At 42.6% G+C, this 21,796-nt stretch overlaps 2 protein-coding genes across 3 annotated transcripts; both read left to right on the top strand.

The window, feature by feature from the left end:
• Positions 1–1,005: 1,005 nt before the first annotated feature.
• Positions 1,006–5,089, top strand: comtd1 (catechol-O-methyltransferase domain containing 1). Of its 2 annotated transcripts, none has more exons than XM_056609773.1 (7): positions 1,006–1,104; positions 1,722–1,843; positions 2,688–2,793; positions 2,889–3,007; positions 3,553–3,607; positions 3,923–4,056; positions 4,761–5,089. In XM_056609773.1, exons 1-7 carry the CDS (start codon positions 1,095–1,097, stop codon positions 4,911–4,913), a joined length of 699 nt encoding a protein of 232 aa, XP_056465748.1. In that variant the 5' UTR covers positions 1,006–1,094; the 3' UTR covers positions 4,914–5,089. The 2 variants fall into 2 exon arrangements, with proteins under 2 accessions (XP_056465748.1, XP_056465747.1); XM_056609772.1 differs by having other exon boundaries at positions 1,025–1,149; positions 4,761–5,088.
• Positions 5,090–5,609: 520 nt separating this feature from the next.
• Positions 5,610–21,560, top strand: LOC130404989 (titin-like). The gene is made up of 3 exons (XM_056609943.1): positions 5,610–6,665; positions 7,039–7,163; positions 7,296–21,560. Exons 1-3 carry the CDS (start codon positions 5,724–5,726, stop codon positions 21,169–21,171), a joined length of 14,943 nt encoding a protein of 4,980 aa, XP_056465918.1. The 5' UTR covers positions 5,610–5,723; the 3' UTR covers positions 21,172–21,560.
• Positions 21,561–21,796: the final 236 nt, after the last annotated feature.

Genomic DNA, 21,796 nt, shown 5'->3' on the forward strand with positions numbered 1-21,796 from the left:
ATACGTCCCTTTGATCCTTTCGACCTTCTCTTCGTCACATTTACATGTGGATAAATCTGATGAAGGAAGTAGGCAAACAAGGTTGATCAATGTTCTTCATAATACCATCAGTGGATTCAAGGCAACTTCAGTTAACATTTCCAGAGATTTCTCTCTCGCTCTCTCTCAGTTGCTCAGTCTAATTATTTTGCAAGACAAATACAGACATGAGTGCCAAACGTTGACATTTATGTCAACATTTGTTTAAGAGAGGCAGCCTTAGGCAGCCACCGCTAAGTGCAGACCATTTCAGTTAGAAATTGTAAAGGTTGATTATTTGTTTTTGTAGTGATACATTGTATTTTTCCAGATATTCATGACATTACATGTAATGAATATCTTGAAAAAACATAATTAACTATATGGTGATTATGAATAACCAAATATGTTTTGTTTTCGTTTCACATGGTTTACATAGGCCTATATATATAATAATGTCAAAAACTCGACACAGCGTTTTGAGTTAGTGCTAATTAGATTAACTGTCTATTTAGATAGTTAATCAATATCTACTTTTATAGTGTATAGTGTATAGTATAATCTTTTGTTTTTTCTACACATGTCGATTTCCACACACACAGTTGAACTCACCCTTATTAGCTTTTTCTACTATATTCAATGTAACAGTTTTAAACCTTGGAATTTTTCCCTATTTACCCAATATTGCACAAACAACAAACAAATTGCCCGGTGTTGGTTGGCCTTGGACAGTAGGCCTACGGTACAAGGGGACAAGGGGACTTAGCCTTTAGAATGATCTATTGTATCATCTCTATACTGGTGCCAATCAACCGTGTTGATTATTGAAAATAAGGAGTCAATTAATAGGATAAATATAATCATGAATTATTTTGCAATACTCTTTTTTCTTGATCGCCATTCTTTATATATTCTACCCCCAAAGTACCTAAATCAGCCTTTGCACCACAAGGCTTGATAGTATTGACCGGATTTCCCCACATTACTCAATCCTGAGCAAATACATTATAAATACAGAATGAAGGGCGGTTTGAAGAGGCCACAGTGCTGAAAGCTGTTCAAAACTCTTCTTAACTATGGCACAAGGTATGAAACTATTATTTTGCAGTGGACTTGCTGTTGCTCTTATAGGTAAGTTCTGACAATTTGTGTAGCCTACTTTACAGTTGTCTCTAAATGTGTACTATATTGTTGGTGTTATCTAATAGCTGTCTATAGTGTTTACGTTGTCATTGTCCATAAGTGTGTAGTGTATTGTTGATCTATAAGCCTACGGTTGTTGTCTATTGGTTGCATGTTGCTGGTTATATCTATAACGTGTTGTCTTTGTTGATGTAAGATATCTAGCGTCTTTATTATTATGAAGCCTATGTAAAAACATAAGGATTATTAATTAAATACGAGTATAATATTTGAATGGTAATAAAAATATAATAATATATTAATATCAGATTCTATTAATGCTGACATAAAGAAAGGCAAAAGAGGACGTGGTCAAGTGTAGCGTTTCCGGGGCGCGGTCAAATAAGAAAAATCGGTATCAAAAGTCCACATCAACGTTGAAGTCCAAGTAGTGAATCGCTGGATATAGTCTGCGCAAGATTAATAGTGATTAGAGGAAGAGCTCTGCCTTTAACTGCCACATTTTAGCACTTGCGGTGTCACATTGTTGTATTTGTTTTTGCTGTTGTTTTGGGGAAAAGGCGTGAACGTCATGTCTGCCTTTCCTGGAAAGAGCCACAGCGGGGGGAAAGATGACCCCGTGCTTCAGTATGTAGTGAACAACTCACTCAGAGAACATCCAGTACTCGCTAAACTCAAGCAAGTACGTATCTTTACTTTACGGTTCTGGCCACCAGCCATCAGTTCAAGCGAGAGAAAAAAACCTCGTGCTTCCTTTCAGCTCTGCCTTTACGCCACTAGGGGTCTGCAAAGTGCAATGGATGCCTAAATAATAGAAGTAGGCTTACTGATAATGTAGTATCAGGGATGCACATACCTTTTTAAATGAGTTACTCAGGTGAGTACCGGGAGATGGTGTTTGGTTCTCATCCCATACGTAGCATTTATTTAATTACATCTGACGAATGAAACGTACCCAGTTTCACAAAGGAGATCCCATTTTCAATACAAAACTTTTAAGCACACCACCTTTTTGGAAATAAAAACCGCAGCAGCTTGACTACGGAGCGATTGGATGTCTCACAGTAAGGAACGGTGCGATCAGCTGAGTCTGTTCTCTAGTGTGTGCACGGTGCACAGCGCACGGAGCGCATTTTCAGTGCGCTCATCATTTGGCACATCTTTGAGTCACTTTTCAGAAAAAACAACAACTATTTTCCTCTGCTCCGATTCCGTTAGCCTTTTCTTTGCAGGTGGCGAAACGCCAAAGTACCTGCTCAATGTATTTTTATTTTTTTTTAAATCTCACACAGCAGTCTACTCCATTGAGTGGTGACAACATACACGTGTAGTTTTGTTTGGATGACCTGACGGTTTCGCAAAAGCGCGGTAGTGACACAAGTGACGTTACGAATCCCTGATTATGGGCGCGGATGCGTACCAGTTATGGGCAGTATAATAATGAAATTAACCATAGGGAATTAATATATTGGCAAATCTTAAAGTGATCACGTCAAGTTATTTATTGTAAATGTTCTTACTTTCAGAGAACTCTAGAGGACAGGTGGAATATAATGCTTGTTGCCACAGAACAGGCCCAGTTCATGGGAAATCTCATGAAACTTATTAAAGCCAACAAAACTCTCGAAGTTGGTGAGTAGCCGATTACACACACGTAACCTATGTGATTTCATTAAAAAATTATTGTTGTAGTGTTTGATGTGTCTTGATTGATTTATTCATTACAGGAATGTACACAGGGTACAATGCACTGAACATGGCTTTGTCTATTCCCGAGAATGGACGTGTGGTGGCCTGTGAGATAGAAAATGCCTATGTGGACATTGCTAGGCCGTTTTTCAAAGAGGTGACTATCTCAATTTTACAGAACAGCACAAACCAATCCAACAAATGTCTTGAGTTAAAGAGTGTGCCACTGCATTCAAAATCAATGTTCAATTGGAAGGCCTCCCATGGGTAGTACTAAATCAGCGTATAATAATTTGGGGAGATTGATTAGAAACCCACACAGTCACGGGGCGCTCAATGGGTGGGTCAGCAGGTCCGAACAAACTGCTTCCGTGGGTGAGGAGAGAGAGAGAGAGAGAGAGAGAGAGAGAGAGAGAGAGAGAGAGAGAGAGAGAGAGAGAGAGAGAGAGAGAGAGAGAGAGAGAGAGAGAGAGAGAGAGAGAGAGAGAGAGAGAGAGAGAGAGAGAGAGAGAGAGAGAGAGAGAGAGAGAGCGCCCAAAGTGCCATCTCATGAGTGAAGATGCAATGACAAGCACAAATCCATGCTCCTCAGGCCCTCGTCAAGACGAAATAGAAACCTGTAACTCTTTCTCTAAAGCAATGCATCTTTAATATCATTTCCTAACCCGCGTGAACTGTTTGTTGTTTGTCTCTGTCTCATAGGCTGGTGTGGAAAGTAAAATCGATGTTCGTATTCAACCGGCTATGCAAACTTTGGGTTTGTTGATTATTAATGGAATTCCTATTTTACAACCAGGTCTGATGTTGATTATTATTTGATATTTATCACATTACTCGCCATTTCAAAATCTAGCCTATAGTTACATCACACGTAGGTGTGGCCACCAAGACACTCCCACCTGTGATGTCACTAGGGTGGTTTTGGAGATGGCTTGTAATGGCTAAACCAGATCTCCTGATGGTAAATTTCATGCAATGTACGACACAACATTTCCATATATATTCAATAAACTTGAGCTTACCAACATGCGCTCCTTATTTTTTATTTAATTTAATTTGTATGTGTATCCAGACGAGCTGATCGCTGCGGGCGAGGCGGGAACCTACGACTTCATCTTCATAGACGCAGATAAGAACAACTATGACGGCTACTATGAGAGGAGTCTTCAACTGGTTAGAAAAGGAGGAATCATCGCCATCGACAACGTTAGTGTTGCCTCCAATAAAACAATGAAACCCCTTAAAGAAATACTTTCACCTCCCCAAAATGTCCTAAATAATAGCCAATGACATCACAAGATACGAGAGTGCATAGTGATTCCTTAAATTTGCTTGCTCTATCTTACAAACATCCCAAGAAAAACGTAAGTCGTAATTTTATAATGATATTTGAACCAAATACATTAATCAGCAATTGCTGGTATTTGGACTTGGTTAATCGTTTATTACTGAGGACGATTATCACACTTTGTTTGGATAAATGATCGACAGGTTAGGTTAGGTCTGAAAGGTGTGTGTGTGTGTGTGTGTGTGTGTGTGTGTGTGTGTGTGTGTGTGTGTGTGTGTGTGTGTGTGTGTGTGTGTGTGTGTGTGTGTGTGTGTGTGTGTGTGTGTGTGTGTGTGTACACAAACAGGCCTTATGATTCGTAGTCAGGAGCACTAACCACTTTGTGCATGAGTGATGCATGTACATTCACTTTGACATTTCGTAGGTGTGAATGTAAGAACTTGGGTTGGCAAATATTTTCAGTAAGACATCACCGCACCAAGTAGTAACAAAGTGCGTTGCTCAATTAAATTCAATTGTATATGTATAGCCCTTAATCACCATTACAGTCTCAAAGGGCTTAATAGGCCAAATGTGTATGACACCTGTTGGTACTCACCCCAACTAAACTGTTCCTTTAAAGGTGCTGTGGAGTGGACTGGTGGTGAACCCGGCCGCGGACGACCTTGTCTCCCAGAATCTGGACGCCCTGAACAAGAAGCTCCACAAGGACGAGCGGATCGATCTGAGCATGCTCACCATAGGGGACGGCCTCACCCTGGCCTTCAAGCGCTGATCTCCCAAACTACTCAAGCATTCCAGTTCCATACATTAATTTGATAATATAGTATATCATTGATGCTAAACAAAATGAATGAATGTCAAAACACAAAAATGTTATGGGCTCTCTCTGATATTTCTTTCTGTTATCACAGTGACAAAATAAATCAGAAGACAATGAATGAACTTGTCTTGGTTATTGGTCAGTCTCGAAGGGGAGGTATTTCACGAACAAATAAAATGATTTAATCGGCCCATTAAAGTAAGCCCTTGAATAATCCAATGTCCATAAGCTCTGTTAGTGTTCTCCAAGGTGCTATTAATCGCTTGTAATGGAATCCTTGCACACTATTGTTGGAAACGTTGGCCTAAATCCAAGCTTGATACATTTAAGGTATTCATTAGTGTACCACATCAACAAATGCATGATAAAGGCCTCACATTTAAGGTGCTTTATATTATGCCTTACAGTGAGAGAGATCCTGTTTGTTTGTGTCACTGCTTAGAAACTTAATATTAAGTCATAATACGTGTCAATAATATGCCATATTAGGTCTATGTCCTGAAGTCACAAGGGATAAACATATATCAAACAAACACAAAAACGTATTGGCATCAGTTTAGGTCAAATTATATGCGTCTAAACGAACAGTGTTGGTGAGAAGTGGCCAAGCAACGCGTTCCCACTTCAGGCTATATTAAGATCGCTGAGTCCATACATTTTCAGCACCATGGACAGTTCAATTGTGCACACCTCGCGGATAGTGACAGGTATAAAAGCCCAAAAGAAGCACCCTGTAGTTTATACACCGTATCGAGCCACAGGATGGAGCGAAAACCGGGGTTGCGTGATCGAACAACTCCAGCCGAATATGTTCACTACAAGCCCACCACCACTGCAGCATCGCAGAGCGATACCCCCATGATGGGGGACTACGATTGGAAAGACAATGTCACCGCTACGTTTCCAACGAAGACGAACGAGAAAGAGATGCTTCACGGCCTGAACGACCGTTTCGCGAGTTTCATCGAGAAGGTGCGTCACCTGGAGCACCAGAACGAGCTGCTGGAACGAGAGATCGAGGACATCCGACAGAAAGAGCAGACCCCGGCGTCTCTGCAGCAGACCTTCGGACCCGAGCTGGAGGACCTGCGAAAGCTGCTGCGTGACATCACACACCAGAAACACCAGATCGAGGTAGAGCACCAGACCCTGGAGCAGGACCTGATCGACCTGAGGGACAAATACGACACCGAGGTAAGCGTCAGAGCTGACGCCGAGACCAACATCGTCCTCTTGAAAAGGGACATCGACGACGCGTATCGGGCCAAACTTGAGCTCGACAAGAAGTCCCAGGCCATCTCTGAGGAAATCGACGCTTTGAAGAGGAACCACGACTCTGAGGTGTCACAGCTGATCGCACAACTCAACGATGCGCAAGAAGGAGCCTCTGTTAGAGCGAGCGAGTTTGGGTGTCCCGAACTCACTGCCGCACTTCGGGATATCCGGGCACAGCTGGAAGACCACGCCGTGTCCGACCTCCACAAGGCGGAGGAAAGTTATCACATCCAGGTTTCAAAGTTAACCGAGGCGACTGAAATGAAGCGCGACGCGCTGAAGGCGTCCAAGCTGGAGATCCAGGAATACAGGAAGAGACTGCAGAGCAAGAGTGTCGAGCTGGACTGCGTTAAAGGAACAAGAGAAGCTCTGGAAAGGCAACTTCGCGAGATCGAGGAATGCCATAACGAGGAAATCATTCATTATCAGGTAAGGTACATATTCAGGGCATTTATAAACCTAAATGTAAATAGACCTATTATAAGTAGCCTACCGATGATACGTTTATTGAAATCTGAGTGTCGTTTTTGCTTTATTTTAATATAAATAAAGAACATGTGTAAATGCTATTCTATATGCTCCTAAAAGCCATATATTTAAATATAGTCCTCAAAATGTGTGAATAACATAACATTATTATAATAATATATAAAAATATTATTATAATAATTATAATAATATTATAATTTGTATTATTATAATAATAAAAATAATATATATATATAACATTTCCACAACTAATAATTTATAACATATTTATATTGGGGAAGTGTAAATTACAAAGTTTCCATTGTTTCTTCAGGACACTATCAAAGAGCTAGAAAACGAGCTCATCAATATCAAATTTGACATGTCGAGTCACCTGAGAGAATACCACGACCTACTGAATGTGAAAATGGCTCTGGATGTGGAAATACTCTCTTACAGGTAAGACGGAGGCAAATCCTGAACTAAAATATTTTAATCAAAATGCCTAACATTTTAGCTAGGATGAAGACAAATATCACTGTGTGAACGGACGTATCAACTAAGACAATTCCTCTTCCTTTTACATGACAGAAAACTCCTGGAAGGCGAGGAGAGTCGTCTTTCGGCCGTCTCGGACTCCCAGCAGCAACTCCCCTCCCCCTACATCTACAGACAGTCCCCCATCTACACCCTGCCCTGTCTGGGGGAGCAGAGGAGGACCCAGAAGCCCCAGTACAAGTTTGTGGAGGAGATCGTCACCGAAACCACCAGGAAAATAGAGATGTCCGAGTTTGAAGAGACTTGCTCGGAAGAAGAGGAGGAAGAGATGGTTCGAGATCAAAAAGAGGAAAAAGATGTCAAACGTGAGAGTGGGAGGAAGAGAAAGGATGAAGAAGAAGAGGAGGGTGAGGGTGTGGAAGATAGTCCAAAGGAGGAAGGTGTGCCGGAGTGTCACGATGAGCAGCATCATGGGGTAGAGCAGAGTGAAGAGGAGGATGAGGAAGGTGTGGTGAGCTGTGATGAAGAAACACGCATTCAAACACACATGCAATTGCCATGTAGTGAACATAGTGAACAGTCCAGCAGAGCAGAGGAAACCAGCCAACAAGAGAGCAGAGATATAGATGGAGTTATGGATGGAAGTGAGTCAGCAGACAATGTAGAAAAAGAGGCAGAAGAGACCCAAGAGAACGTTGCTTCTTTAAAACCAGAATCTGATACAAAGTCAGAGCTCCTTATGGAGACCGACCTGTTAAAAGACACCTTAGAAAGTACAGCATTATCGAGGGATGATATCCAACAGATATCTGATATTGTTGTCACAGTGAAAGTAGAACCAGTAAAGAAAGCAGTTTCCCTAAAACCAGAATCTGATACCAGGTCAGAGGTAACAATAGTGGATCAACTGTTAAAAGCCACAGAAACCCTAGAAAAGACAGTAGAAGCAAAGCAAGAAGAAGATTTAATCAGACATCAAGAGGTTTTGGATATTGTTGAGGCAGGGAAGTTAGAACTAGTAGAGAAAGGTGCTTCCTTAAAACCAGAATATGATACTAGGTCAGAAGTCACTATGCAGGGTGAAGTGTTACAAACCACAGAAACCTTTGAACAGATAGTATCAGCCAAGGAGGACAATGATTCAATGAGAGAGCCGGTGGTATCTGCTATTGTTGATGAAGTGAAGATTAAGAAGGATGCCCCTTCAGTCCCCGATACCAGCTCAGAGGAGACCAAGCAGGATGAATTGTTAAAAACCCTAGAACATACAGAAGAGAAGGAAGTCAAAGATTCGGTAACAGATCAAGAGTTATCTGAAAGTATTGAAACATTAAAAGCAGAAAATACAGAGAAAGTGGTTTCCTTTAAACCAGAATCTGACACCAGCTCAGAAGTCACTGTGGCGGATCAACTATTAAAAACTACAGAAACCCTAGAGAATACATTTCAAGCAAAGAAAGATGAAGATTTAGTCAGAGATCAAGAGCTTACTGATATTGTTCCCACATTGGAGGTAGAGCCAGTAAGGAAAGTGACTTCACTAAAACCAGAATCAGAGACCTTGACAGAGGCCGCCATGGAGGGTGAACAGTCACAAATGACAGAAGCCCTAACAAAAAATACAGTAGCAACAAAGGAAGAGAAAGATTCACTGAGAGATGAAGATGTATCTGATATTGTTGAGGCAGTAAAGGTAGAACCAATTGAGAGTGTTGCTTTAATAAAACCACAATCTGATATGAAGTTTGAGGAGGAACAACAGCTAAAACCCACAGAACCCTTAGAAGATACAGTAGGAGTGAATGAGGACAACGATTCACAGAGTGACCTTGTGTTATCTGATATCCTTGATCAAGTAAAGGTAGAAATAGTACAGAAAGTTGCTGATGTCGAATCCGATCCTATTACAGAGTACACTATGGAGGTAGAACTATTGCAACCCAAAGTAACCCTAGAGCATATGGCGGAAGACAAGGACGATTCTGAAAGAGAGATGTTAATGATGGACGTTTTCGAGGCAGTGAAGGAAAAACCAGCAGAGAAAGTTCCTTCAATAAGACCAGAATTGGAAACCAGGTCACTTGTGACCATGGATGAGGGAGATCACAAACCATCTGGACATGTAGATGGGTCTCTCTCCTTGTCAGATTATGCCATCGACGAACACACTTACTTGACAACAGACATTAAGTTGGGTCATTCCTCTGAGATAGCAGTAGACCCAGAGAACCTGTCAAATATCATAGGCCATGTCCATCCAAGCCAATCTAAGAGCAAATTAATGGAAGCTAGCGGCACAGAACCAGCAGCAATAGCAATCAGTGAAACAGACACAGTAAAGCCTATAATTCAGAGTGAAGGGACAGAGAGAACTCTTGGTACAGATCCTCAAAATGTAGAAATTGATAAAAAGTCTGAAGATAATCAAGAAGAAACTAAACTTCTAAAATTAAAAGTTCCATTGGAGAAGACTCTTGTAGCTGCAGATGGCAAAGAATCACAGCAGGAGATACTGAGCAACATTGTGCAAAAAACAGAAACACCACAAGAGCCTGAAGTCCCACTCAAGTCTAGTGGAGAACTGTCCGAAATGCAGCCCAGTGGTATTTATGAGGTAAGGGTGGAGGACACTGAAGAGCTCAAAGAATTACAGTTGGATGAGGCAAGCAGCACAATCCACGAAATGGAAAAAGAAATATCTCAAAAGCCAGATCTCCCTCTCAAGTCTAGTGGAGATCCTTCTGAAAGCCAAACCAGTGGATCGTCTGAGGTGAAGGTGGACCAACCTGAAGGTGTCAAAGAATCACAGCAGGAGGAAGTAACAAATAGCACAGTCCAGAAAACAGAAACATCTCAAGAAACTCTCAAGCCTAGTGGGGAACCTTCTGAATACCAACCCATTGGTATCTCTGAGGCAAAGGTGGAGAAAACTGCAGATTTCAAAGCATTACCACAGGAGATATCAAGCAGCACAGCCCGGAAAACAGAAACAGAAACATCTCATGCGTCTGAAGTCCCCGTCAAGTCTGTTGAAGAGCAGTTTGAAATTCAACCCAGTGAGACATCTGATGTAGAGGAAGAGAAAACTGTATACCTCAAAGAATCCGAGCATGAGAAAACCATCAGCCCAGTGCAGAAAACTGAACCTTCTCAAGAACCTCCCAAGTTCAGAGGAGAACGCTCTGAAAGCCAACCCATTGGATTTTCTGATGTGAAGGTGGAGAAAACGGCTGATCTCAAACAATTAGAACAGGAGATAAGGAGCCCAGTTCAGAAAACTGAAACATTGCCAGAGCCTGAGGTCCCCTTAAAGTCTACTGGAGAACCTTCTGAAAGCCAAACCAGTGGGGCATCTGAGGCAGAGAAGACTGTAGATCAAAAGGAATTAGAGCAGGAGAAAACCAACAACCTGCTCAAGAAAACAGAAACTTATCAAAAACCTCTCAAGATTAGTGCAGAACCTTCTGAAAGTCAACCCATAGTATCACCTGTGGCAAAGGTGGAGAAGACTGATGATGTCGAAGCATTAAAACAGGAGATACCAAGCAGCACAGTCCATGAAACGGAAACAGAAATATCTGAAGTACCTGACGTCCCCCTGCAGTCTGGTGGAGATCCTTCTGAAAGCCTAATCCATGATATTTCTGAGGTGGAGAAAACTGCTGATCACAAAGAATTACAACAGGAGATAACAAGCCACCCTGTACAAAAAACAGAAACACCACAAGAGCCTAAAGACAGCCTCAAGCCTAGTGGAAAATCTTCTGAAAGCCAAACCAGTGGATCGTCTGAGGTAAAGCTGGACCAACCTGAAGTGGTCAAAGAATCACAGCAGGAGCAAATAACAAGTAGCACAGTCCAGAAAACAGAAACATCTCAAGAAACTCTCAAGCCTAGTGGGGAACCTTCTGAATACCAACCCATTGGTATCTCTGAGGCAAAGGTGGAGAAAACTGCAGATTTCAAAGCATTACCACAGGAGATATCAAGCAGCCCAGCCCGGAAAACAGAAACAGAAACTTCTCATGCGTCTGAAGTTCCTGTCAAGTCTGTTGAAGAGCAGTTTGAAATTCAACCCAGTGAGACATCTGATGTAGAGGAAGAGAAAACTGTATACCTCAAAGAATCAGAGCATGAGAAAACCATCAGCCCAGTGCAGAAAACTGAACCTTCTCAAGAACCTCCCAAGTTCAGAGGAGAACCCTCTGAAAGCCAACCCATTGGATTTTCTGATGTGAAGGTGGAGAAAACTGCTGATCTCAAACAATTAGAACAGGAGATAAGAAGCCCAGTTCAGAAAACTGAAACACTGAAAGAGCCTGAGGTCCCCTTAAAGTCTACTGGAGAACCTTCTGAAAGCCAAACCAGTGGGGCATCTGAGGCAGAGAAGACTGTAGATCAAAAGGAATTAGAGCAGGAGAAAACCAACAACCTGCTCAAGAAAACAGAAACTTCTCAAAAACCTCTCAAGATTAGTGCAGAACCTTCTGAAAGTCAACCCATAGTATCACCTGTGGCAAAGGTGGAGAAGACAGAAGATGTCGAAGCATTAAAACAGGAGATACCAAGCAGCACAGTCCATGAAACGGAAACAGAAATATCTGAAGTGCCTGAAGTCCCCCTGCAGTCTGGTGGAGATCTTTCTGAAAGCCTAATCCATGATATTTCTGAGGTGGAGAAAACTGCTGATCACAAAGAATTACAACAGGAGATAACAAGCCACCCTGTACAAAAAACAGAAACACCACAAGAGCCTAAAGACAGCCTCAAGCCTAGTGGAAAATCTTCTGAAGGCCAAACCAGTGGATCGTCTGAGGTAAAGGTGGACCAACCTGAAGGTGTCAAAGAATCACAGCAGGAGCAAGTAACAAGTAGCACAGTCCAGAAAACAGAAACATCTCAAGAAACTCTCAAGCCTAGTGGGGAACCTTCTGAATACCAACCCATTGGTATCTCTGAGGCAAAGGTGGAGAAAACTGCAGATTTCAAAGCATTACCACAGGAGATATCAAGCAGCCCTGCCCGGAAAACAGAAACAGAAACATGTCATGCGTCTGAAGTCCCTGTCAAGTCTGTTGAAGAGGAGTTTGAAATTCAACCCAGTGAGACATCTGATGTAGAGGAAGAGAAAACTGTATATCTCAAAGAATCAGAGCATGAGAAAACCATCAGCCCAGTGCAGAAAACTGAACCTTCTCAAGAACCTCCCAAGTTCAGAGGAGAACCCTCTCAAAGCCAACCCATTGGATTTTCTGATGTGAAGGTGGAGAAAACTGCTGATCTCAAACAATTAGAACAGGAGATAAGAAGCCCAGTTCAGAAAACTGAAACTTTGCAAGAGCCTGAGGTCCCCTTAAAGTCAACTGGAGAACCTTCTGAAAGCCAAACCAGTGGGGTATCTGAGGCAGAGAAGACTGTAGATCAAAAGGAATTAGAGCAGGAGAAAACCAACAACCTGCTCAAGAAAACAGAAACTTCTCAAAAACCTCTCAAGATTAGTGCAGAACCTTCTGAAAGTCAACCCATAGTATCACCTGTGGCAAAGGTGGAGAAGACTGATGATGTCGAATCATTAAAACAGGAGATACCAAGCAGCACAGCCAATGAAACGGAAACAGAAATATCTGAAGTACCTGACGTCCCCCTGCAGTCTGGTGGAGATCCTTCTGAAAGCCTAATCCATGATATTTCTGAGGTGGAGAAAACTGCTGATCACAAAGAATTACAACAGGAGATAACAAGCCACCCTGTACAAAAAACAGAAACTCCACAAGAGCCTAAAGACAGCCTCAAGCCTAGTGGAAAATCTTCTGAAAGCCAAACAGGTGGATCGTCTGAGGTAAAGGTGGACCAACCTGAAGGTGTCAAAGAATCACAACAGGAGCAAGTTACAAGTAGCACAGTCCAGAAAACAGAAACATCTCAAGAAACTCTCAAGCCTAGTGGGGAACCTTCTAAATACCAACCCATTGGTATCTCTGAGGCAAAGGTGGAGAAAACTGCAGACTTCAAAGCATTACCACAGGAGATATCAAGCAGCCCAGCCCGGAAAACAGAAACAGAAACATCTCATGCGTCTGAAGTTCCTGTCAAGTCTGTTGAAGAGCAGTTTGAAATTCAACCCAGTGAGACATCTGATGTAGAGGAAGAGAAAACTGTATACCTCAAAGAATCAGAGCATGAGAAAACCATCAGCCCAGTGCAGAAAACTGAACCTTCTCAAGAACCTCCCAAGTTCAGAGGAGAACCCTCTGAAAGCCAACCCATTGGATTTTCTGATGTGAAGGTGGAGAAAACTGCTGATCTCAAACAATTAGAACAGGAGATAAGAAGCCCAGTTCAGAAAACTGAAACTTTGCAAGAGCCGGAGGTCCCCTTAAAGTCTACTGGAGAACTTTCTGAAAGCCAAACCAGTGTGGCATCTGAGGCAGAGAAGACTGTAGATCAAAAGGAATTAGAGCAGGAGAAAACCAACAACCTGCTCAAGAAAACAGAAACTTCTCCAAAACCTCTCAAGATTAGTGCAGAACCTTCTGAAAGTCAACCCATAGTATCACCTGTGGCAAAGGTGGAGAAGACTGAAGATGTCGCAGCATTAAAACAGGTGATACCAAGCAGCACAGTCCATGAAACGGAAACAGAAATATCTGAAGTACCTGACGTCCCCCTGCAGTCTGGTGGAGATCCTTCTGAAAGCCTAATCCATGATATTTCTGAGGTGGAGAAAACTGCTGATCACAAAGAATTACAACAGGAGATAACAAGCCACCCTGTACAAAAAACAGAAACACCACAAGAGCCTAAAGACAGCCTCAAGCCTAGTGGAAAATCTTCTGAAAGCCAAACCAGTGGATCGTCTGAGGTAAAGGTGGACCAACCTGAAGGTGTCAAAGAATCACAGCAGGAGCAAGTAACAAGTAGCACAGTCCATAAAACAGAAACATCTCAAGAAACTCTCAAGCCTAGTGGGGAACCTTCTGAATACCAACCCATTGGTATCTCTGAGGCAAAGGTGGAGAAAACTGCAGATTTCAAAGCATTACCACAGGAGATATCAAGCAGCCCAGCCCGGAAAACAGAAACAGAAACATGTCATGCGTCTGAAGTCCCTGTCAAGTCTGTTGAAGAGCAGTTTGAAATTCCACCCAGTGAGACATCTGATGTAGAGGAAGAGAAAACTGTATACCTCAAAGAATCAGAGCATGAGAAAACCATCAGCCCAGTGCAGAAAACTGAACCTTCTCAAGAACCTCCCAAGTTCAGAGGAGAACCCTCTGAAAGCCAACCCATTGGATTTTCTGATGTGAAGGTGGAGAAAACTGCTGATCTCAAACAATTAGAACAGGAGATAAGAAGCCCAATTCAGAAAACTGAAACACTGCAAGAGCCTGAGGTCCCCTTAAAGTCTACTGGAGAACCTTCTGAAAGCCAAACCAGTGGGGCATCTGAGGCAGAGAAGACTGTAGATCAAAAGGAATTAGAGCAGGAGAAAACCAACAACCTGCTCAAGAAAACAGAAACTTCTCAAAAACCTCTCAAGATTAGTGCAGAACCTTCTGAAAGTCAACCCATAGTATCACCTGTGGCAAAGGTGGAGAAGACTGAAGATGTCGAAGCATTAAAACAGGAGATACTAAGCAGCACAGTCCATGAAACGGAAACAGAAATATCTGAAGTGCCTGAAGTCCCCCTGCAGTCTGGTGGAGATCTTTCTGAAAGCCTAATCCATGATATTTCTGAGGTGGAGAAAACTGCTGATCACAAAGAATTACAACAGGAGATAACAAGCCACCCTGTACAAAAAACAGAAACACCACAAGAGCCTAAAGACAGCCTCAAGCCTAGTGGAAAATCTTCTGAAGGCCAAACCAGTGGATCGTCTGAGGTAAAGGTGGACCAACCTGAAGGTGTCAAAGAATCACAGCAGGAGCAAGTAACAAGTAGCACAGTCCAGAAAACAGAAACATCTCAAGAAACTCTCAAGCCTAGTGGGGAACCTTCTGAATACCAACCCATTGGTATCTCTGAGGCAAAGGTGGAGAAAACGGCAGATTTCAAAGCATTACCACAGGAGATATCAAGCAGCCCTGCCCGGAAAACAGAAACAGAAACATGTCATGCGTCTGAAGTCCCTGTCAAGTCTGTTGAAGAGGAGTTTGAAATTCAACCCAGTGAGACATCTGATGTAGAGGAAGAGAAAACTGTATACCTCAAAGAATCAGAGCATGAGAAAACCATCAGCCCAGTGCAGAAAACTGAACCTTCTCAAGAACCTCCCAAGTTCAGAGGAGAACCCACTCAAAGCCAACCCATTGGATTTTCTGATGTGAAGGTGGAGAAAACTGCTGATCTCAAACAATTAGAACAGGAGATAAGAAGCCCAGTTCAGAAAACTGAAACTTTGCAAGAGCCTGAGGTCCCCTTAAAGTCAACTGGAGAACCTTCTGAAAGCCAAACCAGTGGGGTATCTGAGGCAGAGAAGACTGTAGATCAAAAGGAATTAGAGCAGGAGAAAACCAACAACCTGCTCAAGAAAACAGAAACTTCTCAAAAACCTCTCAAGATTAGTGCAGAACCTTCTGAAAGTCAACCCATAGTATCACCTGTGGCAAAGGTGGAGAAGACAGAAGATGTCGAAGCATTAAAACAGGAGATACTAAGCAGCACAGTCCATGAAACGGAAACAGAAATATCTGAAGTGCCTGAAGTCCCCCTGCAGTCTGGTGGAGATCTTTCTGAAAGCCTAATCCATGATATTTCTGAGGTGGAGAAAACTGCTGATCACAAAGAATTACAACAGGAGATAACAAGCCACCCTGTACAAAAAACAGAAACACCACAAGAGCCTAAAGACAGCCTCAAGCCTAGTGGAAAATCTTCTGAAGGCCAAACCAGTGGATCGTCTGAGGTAAAGGTGGACCAACCTGAAGGTGTCAAAGAATCACAACAGGAGCAAGTTACAAGTAGCACAGTCCAGAAAACAGAAACATCTCAAGAAACTCTCAAGCCTAGTGGGGAACCTTCTGAATACCAACCCATTGGTATCTCTGAGGCAAAGGTGGAGAAAACTGCAGACTTCAAAGCATTACCACAGGAGATATCAAGCAGCCCAGCCCGGAAAACAGAAACAGAAACATCTCATGCGTCTGAAGTTCCTGTCAAGTCTGTTGAAGAGCAGTTTGAAATTCAACCCAGTGAGACATCTGATGTAGAGGAAGAGAAAACTGTATACCTCAAAGAATCAGAGCATGAGAAAACCATCAGCCCAGTGCAGAAAACTGAACCTTCTCAAGAACCTCCCAAGTTCAGAGGAGAACCCTCTGAAAGCCAACCCATTGGATTTTCTGATGTGAAGGTGGAGAAAACTGCTGATCTCAAACAATTAGAACAGGAGATAAGAAGCCCAGTTCAGAAAACTGAAACTTTGCAAGAGCCGGAGGTCCCCTTAAAGTCTACTGGAGAACTTTCTGAAAGCCAAACCAGTGTGGCATCTGAGGCAGAGAAGACTGTAGATCAAAAGGAATTAGAGCAGGAGAAAACCAACAACCTGCTCAAGAAAACAGAAACTTCTCCAAAACCTCTCAAGATTAGTGCAGAACCTTCTGAAAGTCAACCCATAGTATCACCTGTGGCAAAGGTGGAGAAGACTGAAGATGTCGCAGCATTAAAACAGGAGATACCAAGCAGCACAGTCCATGAAACGGAAACAGAAATATCTGAAGTACCTGACGTCCCCCTGCAGTCTGGTGGAGATCCTTCTGAAAGCCTAATCCATGATATTTCTGAGGTGGAGAAAACTGCTGATCACAAAGAATTACAACAGGAGATAACAAGCCACCCTGTACAAAAAACAGAAACACCACAAGAGCCTAAAGACAGCCTCAAGCCTAGTGGAAAATCTTCTGAAAGCCAAACCAGTGGATCGTCTGAGGTAAAGGTGGACCAACCTGAAGGTGTCAAAGAATCACAGCAGGAGCAAGTAACAAGTAGCACAGTCCATAAAACAGAAACATCTCAAGAAACTCTCAAGCCTAGTGGGGAACCTTCTGAATACCAACCCATTGGTATCTCTGAGGCAAAGGTGGAGAAAACTGCAGATTTCAAAGCATTACCACAGGAGATATCAAGCAGCCCAGCCCGGAAAACAGAAACAGAAACATCTCATGCGTCTGAAGTCCCTGTCAAGTCTGTTGAAGAGCAGTTTGAAATTCAATCCAGTGAGACATCTGATGTAGAGGAAGAGAAAACTGTATACCTCAAAGAATCAAAGCATGAGAAAACCATCAGCCCAGTGCAGAAAACTGAACCTTCTCAAGAACCTCCCAAGTTCAGAGGAGAACCCTCTGAAAGCCAACCCATTGGATTTTCTGATGTGAAGGTGGAGAAAACTGCTGATCTCAAACAATTAGAACAGAAGATAAGAAGCCCAGTTCAGAAAACTGAAACTCTGCAAGAGCCTGAGGTCCCCTTAAAGTCTACTGGAGAACCTTCTGAAAGCCAAACCAGTGGGGCATTTGAGGCAGAGAAGACTGTAGATCAAAAGGAATTAGAGCAGGAGAAAACCAACAACCTGCTCAAGAAAACAGAAACTTCTCAAAAACCTCTCAAGATTAGTGCAGAACCTTCTGAAAGTCAACCCATAGTATCACCTGTGGCAAAGGTGGAGAAGACTGAAGATGTCGAAGCATTAAAACAGGAGATACCAAGCAGCACAGTCCATGAAACGGAAACAGAAATATCTGAAGTGCCTGAAGTCCCCCAGCAGTCTGGTGGAGATCCTTCTGAAAGCCTAATCCATGATATTTCTGAGGTGGAGAAAACTGCTGATCACAAAGAATTACAACAGGAGATAACAAGCCACCCTGTACAAAAAACAGAAACAACACAAGAGCCTAAAGACAGCCTCAAGCCTAGTGGAAAATCTTCTGAAAGCCAAACCAGTGGATCGTCGGAGGTAAAGGTGGACCAACCTGAAGGTGTCAAAGAATCACAGCAGGAGCAAGTAACAAGTAGCACAGTCCAGAAAACAGAAACATCTCAAGAAACTCTCAAGCCTAGTGGGGAACCTTCTGAATACCAACCCATTGGTATCTCTGAGGCAAAGGTGGAGAAAACTGCAGATTTCAAAGCATTACCACAGGAGATATCAAGCAGCCCAGCCCGGAAAACAGAAACAGAAACATGTCATGCGTCTGAAGTTCCTGTCAAGTCTGTTGAAGAGCAGTTTGAAATTCAACCCAGTGAGACATCTGAGGTAGAGGAAGAGAAAACTGCATACCTCAAAGAATCAGAGCATGAGAAAACCATCAGCCCAGTGCAGAAAACTGAACCTTCTCAAGAACCTCCCAAGTTCAGAGGAGAACCCTCTGAAAGCCAACCCATTGGATTTTCTGATGTGAAGGTGGAGAAAACTGCTGATCTCAAACAATTAGAACAGGAGATAAGAAGCCCAGTTCAGAAAACTGAAACTCTGCAAGAGCCTGAGGTCCCCTTAAAGTCTACTGGAGAACCTTCTGAAAGCCAAACCAGTGGGGCATTTGAGGCAGAGAAGACTGTAGATCAAAAGGAATTAGAGCAGGAGAAAACCAACAACCTGCTCAAGAAAACAGAAACTTCTCAAAAACCTCTCAAGATTAGTGCAGAACCTTCTGAAAGTCAACCCATAGTATCACCTGTGGCAAAGGTGGAGAAGACAGAAGATGTCGAAGCATTAAAACAGGAGATACCAAGCAGCACAGTCCATGAAACGGAAACAGAAATATCTGAAGTGCCTGAAGTCCCCCTGCAGTCTGGTGGAGATCCTTCTGAAAGCCTAATCCATGATATTTCTGAGGTGGAGAAAACTGCTGATCACAAAGAAATACAACAGGAGATAACAAGCCACCCTGTACAAAAAACAGAAACAACACAAGAGCCTAAAGACAGCCTCAAGCCTAGTGGAAAATCTTCTGAAAGCCAAACCAGTGGATCGTCGGAGGTAAAGGTGGACCAACCTGAAGGTGTCAAAGAATCACAGCATGAGCAAGTAACAAGTAGCACAGTCCAGAAAACAGAAACATCTCAAGAAACTCTCAAGCCTAGTGGGGAACCTTCTGAATACCAACCCATTGGTATCTATGAGGCAAAGGTGGAGAAAACTGCAGATTTCAAAGCATTACCACAGGAGATATCAAGCAGCCCAGCCCGGAAAACAGAAACAGAAACATGTCATGCGTCTGAAGTCCCTTTCAAGTCTGTTGAAGAGCAGTTTGAAATTCAACCCAGTGAGACATCTGATCTAGAGGAAGAGAAAACGGTGTATCTCAAAGAATCAGAGCATGAGAAAACCATCAGCCCAGTGCAGAAAACTGAACCTTCTCAAGAACCTCCCAAGTTCAGAGGAGAACCCTCTGAAAGCCAACCCATTGGATTTTCTGATGTGAAGGTGGAGAAAACTGCTGATCTCAAACAATTAGAACAGGAGATAAGAAGCCCAGTTCAGAAAACTGAAACTTTGCAAGAGCCTGAAGTCCCCTTTAAGTCTACTGGAGAACCTTCTGAAAGCCAAACCAGTGGGGCATCTGAGGCAGAGAAGACTGTAGATCAAAAGGAATTAGAGCAGGAGAAAACCAACAACCTGCTCAAGAAAACAGAAACTTCTCAAAAACCTCTCAAGATTAGTGCAGAACCTTCTGAAAGTCAACCCATAGTATCACCTGTGGCAAAGATGGAGAAGACTGAAGATGTCGAAGCATTAAAACAGGAGATACCAAGCATCACAGTCCTAGTACCTGACGTCCCCCTGCAGTCTGGTGGAGATCCTTCTGAAAGCCTGATCCATGATATTTCTGAGGTGGGGAAAACTGCAGATCACAAAGAATTACAACAGGAGATAACAAGCCACCCTGTCCAAAAAACAGAAACAACACAAGAGCCTAAAGACAGCCTCAAGCCTAGTGGAAAATCTTCTGGAATCCAAACCACCGGATCGTCTGAGGTGCAGGTGGACCAACCTGAAGGTTTCAAAGAATTACAGCAGGAGCAAGTAACAAGTAGTACAATCCAGAAAACAGAAACATCTCAAGAACCTCTCAAGCCTAGTAGAGAACCTTTTGAATACCAACCTATTGGCATCTTTGAGGCAAAGGTGGAGAAAACTGCAGGTGTCAAAGTATTACAACAGGAGATATCAAGCAGCCCAGTCCGGAAAACAGAAACAGAAACTTCTCATGCCCCTGAAGTCCCAGTCAAGTGTGTTGAAGAGCTATCAGAAATTCAACCCAGTGAGACATCAGATATGGAGGTTGAGAAAACAGTATACCTCAAAGAATCAGGGCAGGAGATAACAAGCAGCCCAGTTCAGAAAACTGAAACTTCTCAAGAACCTCCCAAGTCTGGTGGAGAAGCCTCTAAAAGCCAACCCATTGTTTTTTCTGATGTGAAGGAGGGGAAAACTGCTGATCTCAAAGAATTAGAGCAGGAGATAAGAAGCCCGGTTCAGAAAACTGAAACTTTTCAAGAGCCTGAAGTCCCATTAAAATCTAGTGGAGAACCTTCTGAAAGCCAAACCACTGGGGCGTCTGAGGCAGAGAAGCCTGTAGATCTCAAAGAATCAGAGCAAGAGAAAAGAAGCACCACGCTCAAAAAAACTGAAACTGAAAACTCTGAGGCAAAGGTGGAGAAGACTGAAGATGTCAAAGCATTACAACAGGAGATACCAAGCAGCACAATCTGCAAGGCAGAAACCTCTCAAAAGCCTGTTGTACCAATCTTTTCTAGTGGATCAGCTACTGAAAGCCAAACCAGTGGTTGGTCTGAGGTGAGGGTGGAGAAAACAGAAGATGTCAAAGAATCACAGCAGGGTCTAACAAGTAGCTCAATCCCAAAAACCGAAACTTACCAAGGGCTGCCAAAATCTAATGAAGAAACAAGCAACACAATCCAGAAAACAGAAACATCTCACAAGCTCACTAGACCTCAAGTCGAGTGAAGAGCCTTCTAAATGCCGGACCACTGAATCGCCTCAGGTCGAGAAGACCAAACCTTCAGGCCATGATCAAGATATTTCAACCTCCAGTTTGAATGGTGGTGATTATGGGAAGGCTGAAGATGAGAAAACTAAACCAATAGATGTCGTTGAGGCAAAAGACCAGTTGTGACCAAAGACAAGATGAGAATTAAACATCATGACCATTTCATCGGTAAACAAGACATGGTCAAATGCTTACAATGTTTTGCAATAGCCCTTTGGAAACCTGATGATATACATCAACACTGTGAAAATATTAATCTTTAAACAGCATGATGTTAATCTATTAATCAAATGCTGGATGTAGGCTGCTTTACATCAGAACTGAAGCAAATTATACATTGCCTGAAAAAAATACCAATAAAACTAATTCAAAATGACATGGTGTTTTCCATTCAAGGTTTTATAGGTTTTTCCAATTACTTAACCCCAATGTGAGCCTTTTAAAAAATAACATTAATTTTGAATGACATGCTGCCAACCGATGCCTAACAATCTCCCTAATTACATAACGTTTAATTATTTGGTTTGAATATGGATGTCAAACAAAGTAGGACAGATGCAGTCAAAGGTGTGTTTTCATACT

The sequence above is a fragment of the Gadus chalcogrammus genome, chromosome 15, assembly GCF_026213295.1.
Source record: "Gadus chalcogrammus isolate NIFS_2021 chromosome 15, NIFS_Gcha_1.0, whole genome shotgun sequence".
Taxonomy (NCBI): domain Eukaryota; kingdom Metazoa; phylum Chordata; class Actinopteri; order Gadiformes; family Gadidae; genus Gadus; species Gadus chalcogrammus.

Bases quoted from the DNA above. Each gene is read 5' to 3' on its own strand.
- LOC130404989 (XM_056609943.1), top strand. From the start codon at position 5,724: ATGGAGCGAAAACCGGGGTTGCGTGATCGAACAACTCCAGCCGAATAT. The intron at 6,666-7,038 runs GTAAGGTACATA...TTGTTTCTTCAG, and splicing joins AGGAAATCATTCATTATCAG to GACACTATCAAAGAGCTAGA. The intron at 7,164-7,295 runs GTAAGACGGAGG...TTTACATGACAG, and splicing joins GTGGAAATACTCTCTTACAG to AAAACTCCTGGAAGGCGAGG.
- comtd1 (XM_056609772.1), top strand. From the start codon at position 1,095: ATGGCACAAGGTATGAAACTATTATTTTGCAGTGGACTTGCTGTTGCT. The intron at 1,150-1,721 runs GTAAGTTCTGAC...TTTGGGGAAAAG, and splicing joins ACTTGCTGTTGCTCTTATAG to GCGTGAACGTCATGTCTGCC. The intron at 1,844-2,687 runs GTACGTATCTTT...TCTTACTTTCAG, and splicing joins TACTCGCTAAACTCAAGCAA to AGAACTCTAGAGGACAGGTG.